Source organism: Carassius carassius, chromosome 34, assembly GCF_963082965.1.
Source record: "Carassius carassius chromosome 34, fCarCar2.1, whole genome shotgun sequence".
In the NCBI taxonomy this organism is placed as follows: Eukaryota; Metazoa; Chordata; class Actinopteri; order Cypriniformes; family Cyprinidae; genus Carassius; species Carassius carassius.
In genome coordinates this window covers 17230125-17250923 of record NC_081788.1, presented here as the reverse complement: position 1 = coordinate 17250923, position 20799 = coordinate 17230125, and the positions used below count along the sequence as shown (strand labels likewise).

At 36.5% G+C, this 20799-nt stretch overlaps 1 protein-coding gene across 3 annotated transcripts in view; it reads left to right on the top strand.

Moving 5' to 3' along the window:
* Positions 1-20799, top strand: part of LOC132114531 (cadherin EGF LAG seven-pass G-type receptor 3-like) — a 40829-nt gene that overhangs the window by 7007 nt on the left and 13023 nt on the right. For all 3 annotated transcript variants that reach the window (XM_059522690.1, XM_059522691.1, XM_059522692.1), the window contains exons 2-15: positions 6454-6791; positions 7108-7396; positions 12225-12447; positions 13466-13581; positions 13709-13797; positions 13983-14140; positions 14237-14400; positions 14846-14971; positions 15093-15262; positions 16008-16193; positions 16360-16470; positions 16903-17071; positions 18870-19011; positions 19893-20013. In XM_059522690.1, coding sequence (XP_059378673.1) covers positions 6454-6791; positions 7108-7396; positions 12225-12447; positions 13466-13581; positions 13709-13797; positions 13983-14140; positions 14237-14400; positions 14846-14971; positions 15093-15262; positions 16008-16193; positions 16360-16470; positions 16903-17071; positions 18870-19011; positions 19893-20013 — 2402 coding nt within the window. The remainder of the gene's footprint in view (positions 1-6453; positions 6792-7107; positions 7397-12224; positions 12448-13465; positions 13582-13708; positions 13798-13982; positions 14141-14236; positions 14401-14845; positions 14972-15092; positions 15263-16007; positions 16194-16359; positions 16471-16902; positions 17072-18869; positions 19012-19892; positions 20014-20799) is intronic.

The following is a 20799-nucleotide window of genomic DNA, read 5'->3' as shown; positions in this document are numbered from 1 at the left end:
TATCATCAATTAAAAAAAGAGAAGGTGTTTCCTGTTTCAAACTGTTTTTTTTTCATGCGCCTGCCTTTACTAACATGCAAGTTCACCATCCTTTCTCCCCCTTCTCGTTCCGTGAACCTCTGGAGTTGTGAGTTTAGACTTTTTTTTTTAACTGCTCCTGTAGTGTTGAGCAACTACAATTCATTTTAATCCTAGAATTTTATATTATAATTTATTTAAAGTGAATAAATTGTAATGAAAAATAAATAAAATAGCTAAAGTAAATCGTAAGTGGAAGTGCATCTGTCAATTCTGTCATGAGCATACATCAGCAATTACACATGTTTAGGGGAATAGGGCATTATTAATATACCATGTAAGGTGGTATATGCTAGAAATGGGTAAACCACTATCAGTGAGTGTGCCCATGGGGTGGGGGCACCGCCGCGCAAGGCAGTGTCCCACAATGTCCCTCAGAAACATACCCCTTGTCCCCCCTTGGGCTTATTAGCAGGTGGTCACCCTAGGGGGTAGAAATATATTTCCAGGTGACTAATTTCAGCTACGAAGGACAAAAATCTAAGCATTTCACAATTTTTGTGTGTGCGCAAAAACACACAAACGGAGGCCCTTGAGACCTGGGGTCTGTTTTGGTCATGCTAGATTTGTAATTTCAATGTTTAAAAGCGTGTCGAATTTGTGAGCATGTGCATGTATCAAGTTTGTTGTGTCTGGTAGTGAAACCTGAAAAACTTATACTGTAAGGGACCTCTGAGATCTATTTGTTTATTTCATGTTTTTGTGAGCTGGTAGAAGCTGTTTGCATGTTTCCCTGTGACCCCAGATAGAATTGCACCAAACACACATGCACAGTAACACTGTTTTTTTTCTAATGATTCTCCATGCAAGACAATACTAAAACGAAGTTCACTTTAGAGTGGGTAAGTGAGCTGGATTATAAAAGATTAAAAGGGTCTGAGAGAGGAATAGAGAGAGATACATTGAAGAAAGAAGAAAGGATGGGTTTTAAGGAATGTGTAGAGGAAGAAAAAGTTTGAGAAAGAGAAGATAAAACACTCAAGTGGAATAGGTTAATGGAGGGAGGTGAATGACAGATGAGTGATTGTACAGGAGGAATAAAAAGAGGAAAAACTCGCTGAGTTCAGGTCTTGGCTTTGAATGAAGATGAAAGAAATGTAACTGGCCTCTTTGAAACCTATTGTACAGGTTATAATGGTGTTTGTGCCTGTACTTATAAATCGTCTTCATAACTAGTACTTTGATCTTGTTTTCCAGTAAAATATTGAAACATCTTTATAAATGAGACAGTTGTACTTTAAGTTTAAATGTTAATAATATATTAGAAAATTGTATTTCATTTGTAATTGTGTTTTAATTTTCATTCCTTTTTTTTCTGGTTTCAAGCTTAAATTTCACAAAATCTTGATAGATTTATGCCCAAAACAAACACAAACATGTTGTCACTGGGGTTATAAAATAAACTTAATTCAAAATATATTCTTAATAATAGTCTTTATATCTTGACTTCTGTAATAAATACACTTGTTTTAAGGGTATTTAGATATATTTTATTGATAAACAGGACATTATGAATATGAAATATCATGAAAATAAAAACATTGTACACCTCTGTGGTCATAGTGTTATAAATAAGATGACATACTGTACATTAGCATTCAATTTTTTTTAAAGAATTTCCTTATGCTCAGCTGCATTTATGTGATCAAAAATTGTTTTTATTTTAATGTTTAATTTCCATATTTATTTCTGTGATGCAAATTTGAATTTTTTTATTAGCCATAACTCCAATCACATCCTTCTGAAATCATTCTAATATGCTGTTTTGATGCTCAAGAAAAATTTATATTAGTATCAATGTGAAAAACAATCTTTTGTAACGTTATAAATATCTTTATTGTTATCCTCATTTTTCATATTCCAGTCCTTCCACTGTCAGAAATCATAGACACAAATATTAAATGGCAACAACACACTCTCACACTGGTGATTTGACTTATCCTCTGTGGGAGCCTGAATGTTTTGATTTAATCAGCCTGGCTAATAATATTTTCCTGCTGTAAGCTACATTAATCATTTAAATAAATGTTTTGTTTAGGTTTATTTAGATGTTGAGTAACCATAGTGTGTTTACTCGTGCACTAGTTGTGACTGTTTACAGTAATTAAGATCATTTGTTTGCTGTTATTTGCTGTACATAATTGCTGTTATTTGTTAGGCCTCAGTGATTATTGGTATATGAAAAAAATGATATACAGCTTAGTGCTGATTTGCACCATTTGTTTTTAGTTTATTGGCTGTGTGATGTGTTAAACAGGGACTGTTTTTGAGAGGTTATTAAGGAATCACTGCCTTATAACGGCCTTATAACCCCCCCCCCCCCCCCCCCCCACACACACACACACGTCTCCTGTACCTCCCTTCCCCCCAAAACCACTTTTTCTATTCATCTCTTTCCCACAAACACACTTCCCCGGATCTCTTGTCTCCTTGATATTACCTTCATTTTTCCGGGCATCTATGTAAACACTCCTGCTTCCCTGCCTCCACCCTTCCTCCTCTAACCCCTATTGCTCTTTCCATTACACTCTCTTTCTCTCTCCACTCTCACTCTCTCTCTCACAGGGTGGCATTTCATCAAAGGAGGATATAATCTCCTTAGACATTGAGACATCCAGTGACATTAAAAACTTCAAGCCGCGCCTGTCATCCTCTTGTAGACGCTCACACTTTGTGCTTGATTTTATTTGTCCAGCTATTACAGCAAAACTTGAGTCAAACATTTCACTCCACCGTGTTTGGTGGGGTGAGCCGAGCAGGATGATTTAAAAGGGACAGTTCCCCTAAAAAGGAAATTCTGTCCTATTCACTCATTATTTAGTTAGCAAGTTGAACTTGAGAACTGCATAACACCAATTTGTGAATTAATTATTTAGACCAGTTTTGTGACCCAGACCAACTGATTGATTGAATAGATCTGATAAAAAGAAAATATATATATAATAAATTGGACATTACTGCTATTCTCTTAAACATAACCAGATCTATAGCAAATGTCAAGATTTTCAATGAAAAAGAGCTTAGTCATGCGTTTGGGGAAAGTTATTTCTGGAATTTAAAAAAAAAAAAAAATGCTACAGCCAAAACTCTTGATTAACGTTAATTTACTTTAAAAACTGTAAATATTTTAACGTCATATTCTGTGTAATTTTACTTTAAATATTTTTACATTAAATCTATTTGTTTTTGCAAGTAAAATATATGAATTACATTACTATTTATGGTGATAAAAAATAGAAAGAACATTCTCAGTATGTATTTAAATAGTTTTGTTTCTTCTCGTGTTTGTTATCAGTAATGTACTTTAGAGTATTTTGTGTTAAATTGGATGTTATTTAATTAATGCATTATTTTAGTGCTATGTGTTTTACACATGTGTTTTGTCTTTGTTTGTATGACTGTGCACCATCCAGACTGATCTCATGGCAATTCGTACATATTTTGTGAGGTGGCTTATTCGTATGAATTTATACAACCTCATTCATACAAATTCATACAATTTGTGCTAAATCGTACGTATTTTACTAGTTGAACAATTCGAATGAATTTGTACAAATGACCTACACCTAAGCCCGCCCATAAACCTACCCGTCACTGGGGTCTCGAAAAAACGTACAAAATACAAAGAATTAGCCACCTCGTAAAGTACGTACAAATTGGTCGTGAGATAGCATTGCACCATCTATACATTATTGTCCATGCATTTGGCTGATATTTGACAATGTCCTTGTTTTATGAACTGACCACTTACGATGAACATAATGTGGTTATCTATTTTACCTACTGTGTTATTATCGTGATTATTAGTACAGTTTCATTTAAAAAGCACATTTTGGTAAAGTATGTAAGCGATACATCATGAAATATTAAGTTATAAGCACGAATATACATTGTCACCATCATTTTTCAGTGAATGGATAAAAATGGCAGGTGTGGTTGAGTCTAAAAAAATGTCTTGTTTCTGTCTGTGTGTGCGAGAGACAAGTGGGGGATGGATGGTATATTTTATAAGAACTGCTTATCAGTAAGAAAGGCGTGACTTTTAAGGGGATGACATTATGATCTAATGTTTCTCTTTCTCCCCTCCCCCATTCATTTTATCTTCTGTGCTTTTATTCTTTCACATCCCTGACTCCTCCTTACCAGCCTCCAGCAGCCTCACTGCATCTCGCTCTCCTGCTCACTGTCTGCTGAATCATTTCCTCTTCTGTGTGTCATTTTCTTGCACTCAATTTAAATCGATTTTAGAGTGACTTGCTGCCAAGACTGTGTTCATGCACTTTATAGCCAAAACATTTTTAATGTATGCAGGAGAAAATCATTTTCGAAAATGGAAAGGCAAATGTGAAAATGTCATCAGTGTTGTAAAAACAGCATGGCTGAATAACATGATTCAGAATTGCTTGGACTGGTGTTAGTGGTACTGGAAAATCAAAGATCTTCAAACAGAAACAGAATTCCTGCATGCTTCAGTGATCACTTTATTAATGATGATTGTGCCATGGTGTGTATTTTTAAACTCAAAAAGCCCAAAAAGTGGTAAATGGTCCCAATTCAGAGCCAGTGGCTGGAATATTTATACCCAAACATATACACTCTTAAAAATAAAGGTGATTCAAAAGGTTCTTCAAGACATGCCATAGAAGAACCATTTTTGGTTCTATAAAGAACCATCTCTTTCTTACCTTTTTATAATCTGAAGAACCATCTTTCGCCAACAAAGAACCTTTTGTTAAACAGAAAGGTGCTTCAGATGTTAAAGGTTCTTTATGGAGCCATTTAGACAAAAAGGTTCTTGTATGGCATCTTGAAACACCTTTATTTTTAAGAGCGTATGAATGTATACAGCTGCATGTCAATAGGCTTGCCAAGAAGTTGTCTAGGTTATATTTTACACTAAAAAGGAAATCTTTTACCTTCTCAAAGGAAAAACAAGGCCGGTTTTTAGGCCATTCAGATTCTTATGATACAACATATTTTCCCCAGCTCAACAATGGCAACAATAAAGCTTTTTTTTTATGTAATTTATGCATCATAATAGTATTTGCCTTTAATTTATGCTAATTCAAAAATATTCTGTTGTAGCAAATAAAGCGTTTAAGAAAAACACTTTCAATTCTTTCATCATTTACTCACCCCTATGCCGTTCCAAACTTGTATCCATTCCTTTCTTCTGCTGAACACAAAAAGATATTTTGAAGAATCTTGGTAACCAAACAGTTTCGGTTTCCCTTGACTTCCATTATATTTTTTGTCCATACAATGGAAATCAATGGGAACTGAAAATGTTTGGTTACCAACGGTTTTCAAAATATCTTAATTTGTGTTCCACAGAAGAAAGAAAGTCATACAGTTTTGGAACGGCATGAAGGGGAGTAAATGACGACAGAATTTTCATTTTCGGATGGGCTATCTATTTAAAGTGCAGTTATATTAGCAAAGTTTTGATGACAAAAACAGTCCATTGCCCGCACTCAGTATATTGTAATAATGCGCAAAGCACCACCCTATTTTTATACAGTCTATGAGCACCACTCATAAAGAAGTCACTGTCAAACCAAGCAGTTTTCAGTTGGTCAATGCAGCGAATTTGTATGGAAAAACCCAAATCCGATTTAAAATCTGTGTGGGGAAATGTTTTGCTTATACTCAAATTTTAGATTTTTTTGATTGCATGGATTCCTATTGAAATGACTGAATTTTGCCTGAGAATTTTCACTGTACAATAGTAAATGTGAACATACCTTTACACTGGTAAGCATTTTATGAAAATCACCATTTAGTAAGAAAAAAAAATGCTCGGAATGCAAAAGTTCTGATCAATAGGTAGTGTGTTGGTTCACAACAACGTCATGAAAAAAGTTTTACAATCCACTTAGTTTTTTTTTTATACAAAACGTCTTCCTCCATCTTTTTATTTTGTGGTGAAATGTCACCTGGACATGTTTTCATTAGGTTCACCTACCCAATATCTGCTCAGTTACCGAAACCCTTGAATCTTTTCCTTTATCCCTCTGTCTTTTCAGCTCTAAATTTTCTGTGTGTATTTCTGAAGTTGTATGTACTGTATGCCTCTGTGTGTGTATGAGCATAAAGTATGTGTGCATTTGATGTACATACATGATTCACTCTGCAGCATGTTGCTAATTTCACAGTCAGTGAGCTGTAGATGATATCACAAGCTGTACTGACACCAAACCTGACTCAGTGGCATGTTGAGATGGACCTCTGAAGTAATACAACTCTCACTGCTAAACTAAAGCGATTTTGACAAACTTCTATTACACATACTTTGATACAAGACAAGGCTTGTTTTCAAGTTTATTATTGCTCTCAAACTCACTTCATCTTCCTTTGTCTCTGTCTGTTTCTCAGATGGCATTCACAGCGTCAGCGCTCAGTGTGTGTTGCGGGTTCTCATCATTACGGAGGAGATGCTCAGCAGCAGCATCACTGTGCGACTCCAGAACATGTCCCAGGAGCACTTCCTGTCCCCGCTGCTCACTCACTTCCTGGAAGGGGTGTCAGCAGTGCTTTCAGTCTCTCCTGAAGATGTGTTTGTGTTTAACGTGCAGCCGGATGCAGATGCAGGAAAGGTGCTCAACGTTAGTTTCTCCGCTGCATTGCCAGGAGGGCAGTTTTTCCCATCGGAGGCTCTGGAGGAGCAGCTGTACCTCAACAGACCTAGACTCAACGCACTCGCGCATATGGAGGTGAAACAGCTGCCTTGTAAAGATCATTCGAATATCGATTAGAAATTAAAAAATTGAAATGCAAAACTAAATGACCTTTTTTTTTGCATTTACAAATGGATTTGACTAAGCTGATAGAATAGGAGCATTGAACCAGCCAATGAACGTGCAGATGAATTTTAAGACATGGCCCTTTAAAACACAGCTTGGCTAAAGTTTTAAATGTGAACTAAATAAAAGTGGTCTTCTAGTCCTCCATAATTTTTTGTGGTGAGACCACACACAAATGTACAGACACACTCACACTTCTATAATGCTGTACCTTGTATTCCGGCAGGTCCTCCCTTTTGATGATAATGTGTGTTTACGTGAGCCATGTCAGAACTACATGAAGTGCATCAGCGTTCTCCGCTTCAACAGCTCTGCTCCCTTTATCGTCTCCCCATCCACACTGTTCCGGCCCATACATCCCATCACAGGACTGCGCTGCCGCTGCCCTGCCGGATTTACGGGAGATTACTGCGAGATTGAAATTAACCTGTGTTACTCAAACCCATGCATGAACGGAGGAGTGTGCGCTCGCAGAGAGGGAGGTTACACCTGCATCTGCCGAGAGGATTACACAGGTGAGAGGGTGATTATGTATTTTAGTAAGAGTGTGTTATTGTGTCTTTCTAGATGTTGTAAAGTCTTGCAAGGACTTGCAAAAGAACGTCTGGTGTACTTTGCAGTTTATTCTGGCTAAGAATTGGTTCACACTGCCAAGACAAACAGCAACATGTCAAATGTGTACTAAAGTTGGCTGTTGGATGTACAGTAGAATGATGAAAATAAAAGCGATCATGTTCATGCAGCCCAACAGGCAGCAACAGAGAGGTTGGCAGACTGATCCAACAAACCCAACAACCCTTGGCATTTGATGTTTCTTGTGTGGTTACACAGGAAAGCATAGAGTATCTTTCAAAGATTGCTAATGCTAGGAACTGGACTGGATATAGCAGGGTTCCTCAAATCTTGTCCTGGAGGGCCATTGCGCTACAGAGTTTAGCTCCAACCTTGATCAAACTCACCTACCTGTGATTTTCTAATGATCCTGAAGATGTTGATTAGAATGTTCAGGTGTGTTTGATCAGGCTTAGAGCTAAACTGTACAGGAAAGTGGATCTCGTGGGGAAGATTTGAGGATCCATGAATTATAGGCACAGATTCCCAATCCAATTAGATTCTAATTCACAAACTGTATTCCATTCCGAATTTGATTGGATTCATTTTTGATAACTTTTTGAAGGCTTCAGTTTTAATGTCAATTTTGTTTATGTATGAAAACAAAAAGGATATATATATATATATATATATATATATAGACTTTTTTAACCCCTTTTTATTCCTGTAAATTTACCTAAAATGCATAAAAAGACATACCCAAAGTAAATTGCATGCTGTTCTTTAACCTTTTGGAGTATGTGCATGGTTTTGGTCTCTTTTGAAAGGTGAAACTCTGAGGTCTGATCTGTTAAGGACACCTAGGACACCTTAGAGTGTAACTGTAAGTCTTTCTGGTATTGAATAATAGAACTTCCCAAACATTCTGCCTTTTTTGTAAACAGTTGCCTGCAGATGACTATATCTGGGAGCTATTAGCTAGAAAACACAATGGGATCACAGCATGAAGCCTTGTTGGCGGTCTGACAAAGACACTGATTGTTACTGCTGTGCTGATTGTATCTTAAAATGTTTTGCATAATTTAAATCAAAATTTAATCCCAATCATTCCACTCTCAGCTTTCCAAATGCAGTGTACTGTGGGTGGTACAGTGGAATGCTAACAAGATAACTATGTATAAAATTATAAAAAATTGAGTGGCATGTGTCAAAAGTTGCTTGGCTGCCCCCATGATGGCAATTTTTTTTTTACTTGATTGGCAAATGGATAAAGCAAAGCATTTGACAAAACAACAAAGAAAACCAATCAGCAAATGGACAAATGGCAGTTTAAACATTATTTATCAATTAATTTTTTATCTACTATTTAAAACATTGCATACACTATAATGATACTTATTGCATAAATAATAATACAAATTATAATAATTTATTATTATGTTTAAATGATCAATTTGATCGCTTATTTCTTAATTTCTAAATTATCCTTCCCAGTCCTCCATACAATTGGACTGCAAATACAGGTAAAATACATAGACTTCCCTATAAATAGACTTGCTAAAAAAATAAATAGTCATGGTGTGAGCAATCAATCTTGGGAATTTAAGACTCAGCATTGAAATCTATTAAAGCAATATCACGATAAATAGGAAAATCGATATTTCAACCCAGCCCTGGCCACGAGTGTCAGTGTTTACAAATCCAGCAACTAGTCATTTCAAAAAAGCACTTTATATTAAAATTATACAGCTGCTTGTCGATGGAACGATGCCAGTTTTCTGTGAAATATGCATCAGATGGCCAGTGAAAGAGCTGTGAGCAGTCTGTGGGCGCACCATCTGATGCTAAAAACCTGACAGTGGTGTCTGGTGGTAAAGAACAACCGCTAACCAGTTTGTTTTTCTGTGTATGAGCAACTCTTAGTAATACAAACGCTGTAGCATGAGAGAAATTGAAAGGGAAAAAGAAATCCAACGGAAGGAGGAATGCAGGGGCAGATGCAGGATCCCCTGAGGGCTGTACCATGTGTGGGATGGGGGTTGGGTAGAGAGGGTGGTTTAGCCCAAGAGGAGAAGAATAGCTTTGATGAATTAAACATCATTTGAACGAAGGGGAGAGAATACATTACCAAATAATCTGAGGGGATGGAGTGGATAGGTACAGGGGAGGAGAGCGAAACGGGTAGGAAAGAGAGGGGAAGAAAGAAGGAGAAGTGCTTTTAATAGTAAGTCAGGAAGTGTACAGCTGGAGAAAAGAGAGAGAGAGCAAACACCTGACATAAATATAAAAGGACAATAGTATCAAGAGACTAAAGATAGGCAGAGAGGGTTTTAAAGCCTTTCCCTGCTGGATTTGAAGTGATTTAGAGTCAGTGTGTGATGTGTGTTTGTGTATTGGAGAGCATGTGTTTAACTAAAAGCTCAACTTTTGTCCAAGTAGAGAAAACTGCGCTTGAATGCTTTTGGTGTATACAGTATGTAGGTGAATATCTCTGTGTGCCATCACTTGTATTTTGTTGTGGATATGTGAACACAGTTCTATTTTTCTCGGTTTGTTCTTGGACTTTAGGATGAGTACTTTATACCTTATTGAACACAGAGAGAGTGTTTGTATTTTTGAGTTTGAACACGTTATGTTTATGTTCAAGTTGTTTGTGTGTGTTTTTCTGGCAGTTCTGGTTGAGGAGTTTACAGAAATTGCTTTAGGTCTCTGATTGTGTGTCAGTAAGGGCTCTGTGAGCAGGAGCAGTCAGTGTGAAATGTTTTCTCAGAATTGCTTGTGTTCATGTCAGACAGTCCATGTGGTTTAACTAGAGCCGGGGGCATTCACTTTGAAAAGGGATTATAAGACATGTTAAATAATAAAACACTCTAAAAGCTGTTTAATTCAATTCAAATGATACATCTTGCAATATCAGAACACTGTTATACAGTCAACACCACTACTGTCAAGAAACTATGTAATTATGCAGAATATAAATACATTCTGATTTTCTTATTCTTATTCTTAGATAAAAAGTTTGTCAAGAGAATTATTCAGTTTCTAGGGAATGTTGGATTGCTGCTAGCAGTGTTCACTTAGACAGCACATTTTCATTTAGTTTTAATTTAGACTTAAATGTCATTTAGTTTCAGTCATATTTTAGACATTTCAATTATTTTAGTTTAGTTTTAGTTCTCATTAAGGTATTAGTTGACTAAGTCTAATGGGTTTAGTTAAATTGTAATGAAGTAATATCTGTCCTTAGCTCAAGGGAACGTTTGTCAGATTTAATGCTTCTTTAGAATTCAGTAAATTAATTTATCTTTAGTTATTTTAGCCATTAGTTATTCCTTATGAAGAACTTTCTTCCTGTTTAAAAAAAGTATGATTTAAGTTAGTCAGAAAAAATCAGTTCAGTTGGTATTCAGAGGCCTGTGACCTGCTTATATATTTTTATTTTTTTGACTTTAGCAGCTTATTTTATATGGCTTTTGAATATTCAGTTTGGAATGTGTGCTAAAATCCTTTTCCCTTTGCGGGTGATATGTTTGTAAGCTATGATGAATATGCTAATACCTCTTGTTGAATATGCAAGTAGCCAGTAGGATAAAGTTCCATGTGTCTTGAGGGTTTTGGTGTGTGTGTGTGTGTGTGTGTGTGTGTGTATGTCTGTAGCTGGTTTGCAGTGAGCAGGTACTGGTTTTTTTGAGCAGTTATCTTGTAAACATTAGGGGTTTTTATTGTTTTTTTTTTTTTTTGCCTTTGGTATGTTTCTATCCATTTGTGTGTCCTCAGACATTTTGCTGTATGTGTGTGCATTTCTGTGGTGGGTCAAAGTTTGAAGTGCTTTTAAAGGCAGTATTTTCACACTCCCATTAAAGGGAGACGGAGATGTCTACATGTGTGTCTGTGCCAGAGGTCTGTACATGCATGCACATTAATGTGCTTTATTTAACCGTTGCCAGAGGCTCACCAACACAATGCTGAAACATTACAGTGCCAGAATCTGGTTCACATTTGGCTCTGCATCATAAAGCCTAAGGGCAGGATCTGCTGATGCTTCAAAACCCAAACAACAAGCTGCATTATGTAGTGTGCATGTGTGTTTGTGTGTCTGTTATGGGTCCATTGGGACATTGCCGTCTACATGTTTTTAAAGAACTTCTACACATCGCTAACAAAGTATGTGTGTGCGTAAGATAGACCCCTGCTGATAAGTCAATGGAAGAATTTATAGGAATTATATCCAAATGTGTCTTACAGACTGATAAAATAGTCACAATCATTAATGTTCAGCTCTTAATATTCTACATAATGCTGTGTGAAATGATTCTTGTATCAAGTAAAAATAGAACTTTGAAAAAAATGGTTATGGGATTTGGTCCTATTCATTCCATATTCCCAGCATGCACTAGGCTAGGGCATGAATACTTATTAGGTTGCATTTTAGAATGTTTGCCAGTTTGATTTAAATTCTTGTTGATGGTTTTGTCACATTTAGTAACTTATACTTTTCAACCTTTAAAATAATTTGATTGCGGTCTGAATAAAATAATATCTGACTGTGAGCTTGCAAACTAAATGATTTAAGAAGTATAAGATCAGAAGATTCCATAGATTTCAGTTTAATGCCAACTTTAACAATGTTATTATTTAATGAGTTTTTTATTTTTATTCTTTTGTAGTTTTCTTTAAAAAGACATAATTACAGTTAAACATTTAAATGGAGTAAGATTGAACTGAATAAGTGTGTGTCAACGGGTGCATGTGTGTGTATTTTATATTTCCTGTTTTCTTTGTCTGTCTCAGGCGAGCGTTGTGAGTTTGACCGGCGTGGTGGCCAGTGTGTGGCAGGCATTTGTCATAACGGCGGTACATGTCGTGAGCTCTCCGGAGGAGGATTCAGGTGTGAGTGTCCTGCAGGAGGTTATGAGAAGCCGTATTGCTCTGTCACCACCAGATCCTTTCCGCCAAAATCATTCATGATGTTCAGGGGGCTCCGTCAGCGATTCCACCTCTCCATCTCTCTCTCGTGAGTACACACATGGACATTTTTCAGATAGGAGAAATTATTTTAAAATAGCAATAGCATAAAACCTTACCACTCTTTCTCACACTTTTAAATATGATATATATGTAAATATAAATCTTATTTTCTCCTTCGTGATCTGTTTCTTATATTCTCTTCTCTCGCTTTCATACGCTCTCATAAGAAAAGCTCTTTAGCACTATCTCTCTCTTCTTTCACCCTGTTTAGTTTTGTTTCCTTCCCCTTGTGAGTGCTATTTCTGGTCATGTCTTTGATGCGATTGGTCAGGGTTTGGCTGCTGGGGCACAGAGGTAATATAACGGTTGTTTGTTGTAGTCTCCAGAGTGGCTAAAACATAGCTATTTTATTTATTAACATGGTCAAATGTCAACACATCCAGAAAGGGCACAACCTTCTCTCATCTCCCTAGACACGCCAGAATATGAAATCCTTCTCCTTCTCTCTGTTAAAATCTCGCCTCTCTGCACCGAAAGATAACCATTGTGCTACAGTGTGCAATTTAGAGACTGACCATGTTCTATAAAAAACTCTCTTGAATCTAAAAGTCTTTGCTCAGTAGAGCATAAACAAGGGCCATCTCTCTCACTTGTCAGTGTTTTGTCTTGACCAAACTAAAAGATGTTAAAAGTGTAAAGATATGTAAACCTGTTAGCTCTCCAGAGAGGACGTGCCAGCTATATATTTATGTAGCAAAAAGAAAAATTATTATTCTGACTTTCAATAACTTTCTCTGCAGGAATGTGAAGTAAACATATAAGAACCCACCAATATTACTATAAATGTGCATACTTTTTTACTTTGAAAGATTTAATGGATATTGTTTGCTAAACCACTGCCATGAAAACTTCCTGTGTTGTCTAGATATCGAGTGGGATTACTTTAGAGATCATTTTATGCTGAGTGTACTCTTCTCAGTTTTGCGGACATCACATTATATACTCTAAATGGACCTATACTAAGTCATTCCAGAACTTTGATGAGCATTGAATGTGTTTTGTAGGTTTGCCACATTGGAAAGTAATGGTTTGCTCTTCTACAACGGTCGGTTTAATGAGAAGCATGACTTCCTTGCTTTGGAGATACTTGATGGACAAATGGTTCTTAAATACTCCACAGGTAAAAACAAAAACAAAGGGTGGGGGAGGGATTGGTGTGTTCAGAGAGTTCAAATAAATTCTGGACCATATATGGGATTATAATATAATATGAAATGGGTAATTTTGATATGGTGTGACTTGCACAGGTGAGTCGTCTACTCAGGTGAGTCCATACCTGCCTGGTGGAGTGAGTGACGGCAACTGGCACACCGTTCACATCCACTACTACAACAAGGTGAGAAGCTCCTCTGAAGAAGTTTGCCTCCTAAATTGTTAACTATTCCTCTGATATTATAGACTTGTTAATTATTCCTCTATAAACTATAGCTCCTAGATACTTAAGGAGTTTTTTGTTAGTTGTTATTGTGTATTCAGTATGTGTCATCTTGCTTATGAGGACTCGTTTGTGCTTGTATCTAGCCAAAGCGTAGTGTGAGCGGTGATGTTCAGGGTCCGTCTGATGAGAAGGTGGCTGTCTTGAGTGTAGATGACTGTGACACAGCCGTTTCTCTGAGGTTTGGTGCTCAACTTGGCAACTACAGCTGTGCCGCACAGGGAAGACAGACCAGCAGCAAAAAGTGAGTGCACACACCAAAAAAGTGTTGGTTTTGCTCAGAAGAACACACATGTATCATCTTTCTCATTCTCTCCTGTATTTTTTTTTTTACTCACAGGTCTTTGGATCTGACTGGCCCGTTGTTTTTGGGTGGAGTTCCTAACCTGCCTGAGAATTTCCCGTTTAGTACAAGAGAATTTATTGGCTGCATGAAAGACCTGCATATTGATAACAGACCAGTGGACATGGCAGGATTCATCGCTAATAATGGCACTTTACCTGGTGTGTGTGATTGTTTACAGTGTGATGATAGTGACGTTCTGTATTTGTGATTAACTCTCATGATGTCAACACACACTACCGTTTAAAAGTTTGAAGTAAGAATTTTTGGTTTGATAGAAATTAATCAAGTCATTAATCAAAAGTAACACTGTAAAAAAAAATAGAATGATTAATCATGTTTCACTGAAACCTGGAGTAATGGCAGCTGAAAATTCAGCTTTGCCATCACATTAATAAATTACATATAAAAACATTTAAATCTTAAATGCTAAAGATAGTTCACAGTTTTACTATTTTTACAGTATCAAATAAATGGTGAACATTTTGAGTGGTATTGTAGAACTTTGTGGGCATTTGTGGTTATTTTGCCTTATTATTACACTGATTGTGATGTTTCTGTGATTGGCTGCAGCAGCTGTGAGGTAATGCTCTGTGTCTGTATTAGGTTGCAGTGCCAAACTGCCTTTCTGTAAATCAAACCCATGCCAGAATGGCGGCACATGTAGGGAGAGCTGGGAAACGTACTCCTGTGATTGTCCTGTTGGATTTGGAGGAAAGGACTGCAGCTTAGGTGAGACCCACATAAATATACAAAACACATAAATACATCAAATATTTCTCTGTTGATCTTTAAGTGAATATTAAATCAGAATGCCAGTAATGATTGTGGTGTTGTAATGGATCTTTCACAGTGATGTCACACCCTCATCGTTTCCTTGGAAACAGTGCGCTGTGGTGGGACCTGAAGAATGAAGTCACCATCACTACACCCTGGTACATGGGGCTGGTGTTCCGCACCAGATCAAAAGAGGGAGTTCTCCTGCAGGCTCAAGCTGGACAATACACCAACTTGATCTTTCAGGTACACACACTGACAAACACACTGAGTGACATGTAACATACAGTAATGCACACAGAAAGGAAAAGAAAACTACTAGAAAAAGTTCAGCTCTGTCATATTTGTTGTCTGTTTAATCTGATTACTGATAAAAATGATTTCAAATTGACATTTTGAATTATTAGACGTTCTTTCATGTACTGATTTATTTATTAGTTAGTTTTCTGGAGCCAGTCAGGTAAAATGTTTGGCCACCATAGCAAAATTAATAATAATTATTATAAAATTAATAATAATAACTAATAATTAATTAAGTTCTACATTTAAGTTTACTTTAACATAGAATTTAAATTTGATTTAAATGTATTTACATTTTAATTTTTTTAATTTACATTTTATTTAATTTAAAGTCAAGATTTACTGTAAAATTGCCATAACGGTTTTTTTATATTAGAAAATCTAATCGGTGGAAAAACTGGGCTTGTTTGCCTTCAGATATTCCAAGAAGTGTCTGAAATCATTAAGAGCTGGATGAAAGGAAAACATGTTCTGTTTTGGAGTCGGAAACAAACATTTTCAGCACAGTGTTAATTACATAAAGCTAGCTTGACTTCCTATAGCATTTTGAAGTAGACAATCATGCACCAAACTCCAAAGGTTCCAGATGATTAGATGATCAAGTATAGCTCAGATATCCTATGCCAACAATAAATGAATTTGAGTAATAGTTAATTATTATAAACCCTGATTTGTATGTGTGTGATTCCAGGTGGTTTCGGGTCAGTTGGTGTTTTCTGTGGCACGGGGTTCGACTCAGCCAGTCAGGTTGAGACTGGATCAGGTTCAGGTGTGTGATGGACGCTGGCATGACCTACAGCTCGAGCTCCGTGATGTCAGGAGTGACAGAGAGACTCGATACATTGCTACAGTCCGACTGGACTTTGGACTGTATCAGGTACAGACAAACACTCTCACATAAGTGGTCCTTTAACCCCTATTATGTCGCTGACTGACTGTTATAATCACAGCACAGGTCTAGTGATTAAACACTATGGACTAATATAACATCACCTTCTCTACATCTCTTTCTCTACCTCTATTCAAATCTCTCTCTGTAACAGGGAACAGTCATCGTTGGGAATGAGATTAATGGTGTAAAGGTGAAGCACCTGCATGTGGGAGGAGTTTTAGGGTCAGGAGAAGTGCAAAATGGGATACGTGGCTGCATTCAGGTGCTTCTTTGTAACCTTCAGTCATTTTTGCATTCTCTTTTTATAAAACCTGTTATGATCTCAACTGTGCTCACCACAATTTTCAATGTATGAATTATTAGTAGTTATGAATTCCTAATGGTGTCATTAGATTTTAACAAGCAGCCAATTAGTTGAATAATTAACGAGAACTTAGAGAACAGACATAATATAAAAGTTCCTTCAAATGTGCAGTCAGCAAAATGTTTGCCAAGTAAATTATCTTTTATATTTTTATCATAATTTACATTTAATTTATTAGAAAAAAATTACATTAATTTTATTATTATTAATTTTTAATAATATTGTAATTTTAATTGTATTATAATTCATTCATTTTGATCAAATTTATTTATCATTGATTGGGATGCTTACTTATATCTGTGTGCTTTATCTTCTGTTATGTGTCCTCAGGGGGTTCGTCTGGGGGTGCGTCCTGATTCCCCTGCATTGCCCCGCCCTTCCAGAACCATCAAGGCTGAGACTGGCTGTAATGTTGGCAGCCTGTGTAACTCCTCCCCTTGTCCCGCCCGTAGCCAATGCACCGATGAATGGGATCGCCACTCCTGTGTTTGTGAACCAGGTAAGATGTGGATTATGATCACTGGATACAAAATGGACAGAATTAAAATGTTTAATTTACATACAATAAGGGTCCAAAAGTTAAAGACCAGTAATGATGATCTATCTTCTAATTTAATGTCATTTTTAATTAAAATTTATATATTTATTGAAAAGTTGAACTGAACATTTTAGTATTAGGTGTTTCTCTTTTGATTAATTGACAGGAGCACTCGAGCTGCATGAACTTTACAAGTTACTCATAACTTCAAGCACAAATTTCTACTTTCTCCTTTCTTTTTTAAAAACATTCAGTATACTAAAATGTTACTTATTTCTAAATTGGTTATTGAATCCCACATGTATTTTTAAGTGTGGTGTCAGACGTCTGTACAGTATATATGTGTATTTATAATCAACAGTCTGACAGTTCACCCAAACAGAGTACATGATATACATTTACAAGTGCTTGTGTTAATAAGAGCTCCCATCACATCTAAATGAAGATACAGACTCGTTCACTTCATTATCATGCTGTTACAGTTGCATCAGCTCAGTGTTATTAATACTGTGCAAAAAGAGAAATCAAAGACTCCCCTCATAAACTCTGAATTAATTTCTCAGACCTCCGCATGGTAGAGTAAACCCACATGTACAACATCTCTCTCTCTCTCTCTCTCTCTCTCTCTCCCTCACACCCAGAGTGCTAAGAGTGCCTAAATTTGAGAAGAGAAATATCTCTCCCCTTCTTGTTGTTTGTTAGATTCGCATGCATAATTTAACAGTTTTAATAAGTCTCAGTACTGTAGCCTGCTAGTTCTAAGTGTGTTGAATAAAGTTGCTTTTTTCTGAGGACTTTATGGTAATCTTGTAGTGACTTCTGTACCATTCAAAGCAGTGGAAGGCTTCATCAGAAGAGCAGAGTATTGTATTCCTTCATTGCATTTCTGATTAGTGAGCTTTTTTCATTCATCTTAATAGGTTTTGCACACACTTTTGCACAGTAGTTCAAACATCTCCCTGCTAAAAGAGCGAGAGTGAGAAAGGGGGTTAATTTGTTTTTTGGTTAATCATCATACTGTACATGTGGAGGCTTTTCTATATGACTCTAGTTAAGGAGAGATCAAGGCTATGCTGTTTTGTTGGTTGTTTTGAATAGAGAGTGGCATACTTTCAGTTCCTTAAATTCAGTAAATATGTATGTGAGGTGTGTGATGTTTTTCCCATCAATTATATTTTCAGTTATGATTTTAATTGGGGCGTGTGTATTTTTTCCTTTATTTTCTAGAATGAATTCCATTTTAACATACATTTTTAATGCATACTTTTTTCCCTGAGATCCATGTTAGTTATGTTTTATTTAGCCTTTTGACGCTTTAAACAGGCAGTTTTTTTTACGCCACTTGAAATTAATAACAAATGGAGGATTTGCTGTCATATCCAATATACAAGTTCACAAAACTGTTCACAGTTCGCATGGAAACATGTCATTCAGAGTGTCAAGACTGAATTCATGTGATCGGTCATAAAGTTGTATTATTATTATTATTCTTTTTTTTTAAGTCACAGAAAACTAGATTTTCAAGATAGAATGAAACTTTTAAAGTCTTTCTGACTGCTCCCAGTACACTCCCTCTATCTGCCATTGGTCGGTCAAACAGATAGCCCCGCCCCAAACACATCATTGGTTGAGCCAGCTCTGAGATAGCAGTCACAGTGTTTATACTTTTCAGTGAAATAAACCTATTAATGCCTGAGAAAGTACTTTAACATGAAAAAAATAAAAATTGTGTCTTACCATTTACATTTTTCATATACAGGATTCTATGGTAAAAGCTGTATGGATGCATGTCAGCTGAACCCATGTGAAAATCAAGCAAAGTGTCACAGGAAGCCCAGCTCCTCACATGGATATATTTGTGACTGTGAGGACAATCACTACGGACAGTACTGTCAACACAGGTACACCTTCACACACACCACTTGTATGCACAATAACATGAGCACAAATGCACACGCACATCACTACTGAATCATTACATGCACATTTTTGTAAATATTGTTTTTGTCCTGCTCAGTAGCAATATCTAAACATACTTGGAAGAAGATAAATTTTGGAAAATGTATTTATATATTTCCCCCTTGTTTTAATCAGATATCTATTCTAATTCGAATATGGTGCAAATATGGTGCAAAAAAAGTATTTTTATCTTACACAATTTAGTTTTTCAAGAAAAAATCAATTGTGCAGTTTTTGTTGGGAAACAAGACAAAAATACAGAAAAAAGGGATTTCCGCTGAATACCTAATTTGTCCTGTATCCCAGTTACTCTTATTCCGACAATAATCTCTAATAAGTTGACAAGCAAATGTACCAGTGTGATAATCAGTGAGAGATGGACAAAGACTTTGGATGCATTCAGATTTACAGCTGAATTTGTGTGCATGTGTGAGAGTTTTCTGTCACACTAATCCAATGTTCAAGCTTATTCGAAAGGCTGGATGTGTATGGCGAATAAGTTTGTGTTCATGTTAATCATGCATTTGTTCTGCTTAGCTGCATGTGTGCATGTGTTTAAGGTTTGCTGGCTTTGAACGGATGAAAGTAGACTTAAGTTTACAGACAGACTGTGACTCATGTGACCCTAATTCAACCCCTACCTCAAACACACACACGCTCAGCCAAATCCTTTACAAGAGCGGCAATCTCATCTGCTCCCTTTTATCTGTTGGCTCCATCTATCTCTCTATGTCGCGCTGTCTCGCTCTCTATGTCAAATCTGCCCTAGATACATAGGTATTTGATCAAATCTAACTGTGTGTGTGTGTGTGTGTGTGTTTAGGGTCGAGCATCAATGTCCTCGGGGTTGGTGGGGCAGTCCGACATGTGGGCCCTGTCACTGTGAAGCCAGTAAAGGCTTTGACACCGACTGCAATAAGACCACTGGACACTGCCACTGCAAGGTACACACACATTGTTATACTGTGTGTTAAATGAATAGGTCATCCAAAAAGTAATAATAAAAAAAAAGATCACAGATTCATATTATATGTTACCGTTTAAAAGTGTGGAATTGGGAAGATTTTGAAAAACATCTCTTATGCTCACCAAGGCTGCATTTAGTTGACCAAAGGATTTTATATTTTATTTATATTGCATATTTTGAAATTTAATTGATTTCTGTCATGGCAAATCTGAATTTTTGAAAGCCTTTACTTCAGTCTTCAGTGTTACATGATCCATGAGAAATCACTCTTAATATGCTGACTTGGAACTCAGAAATGTGTTATAATTTTCAGTGTTGAATCAGTATTTGGTGTGAGCTGTGGCAATGTAAGAAAAGATGTCTACAAGCTTAGATACCTAAACCCTCTTAGAAGGTTCCTGTAATATAAGACAAGACAAGCACAAGTCTACTCTATACATTCCATAGGAACACCGCCATACTGTCTCAGTATCAGCAGTCACAGTAAAAGCTGTTCCAACAACCAGCAGCTTCATAAACTTGCTGAGTGTTATGCTCCTCAGAGAAAACTTCATGTTCTTGACCTTCTCAAAGGTTTGGGGAGTAAAAAACGAGTTTCTCAAGAAAAGCCTGTGGTGAATCTAAAATGCATTTTTAAACACACATTTTACATTTAATAGGCACATTTCCAGCTTTACTTTATTTGATGTTTTATTTTTAAAGAACATACTAATAGATAGTATATAGAGTACAGAAATAAAAAGGGGAAATGAGTGAGAAAAGT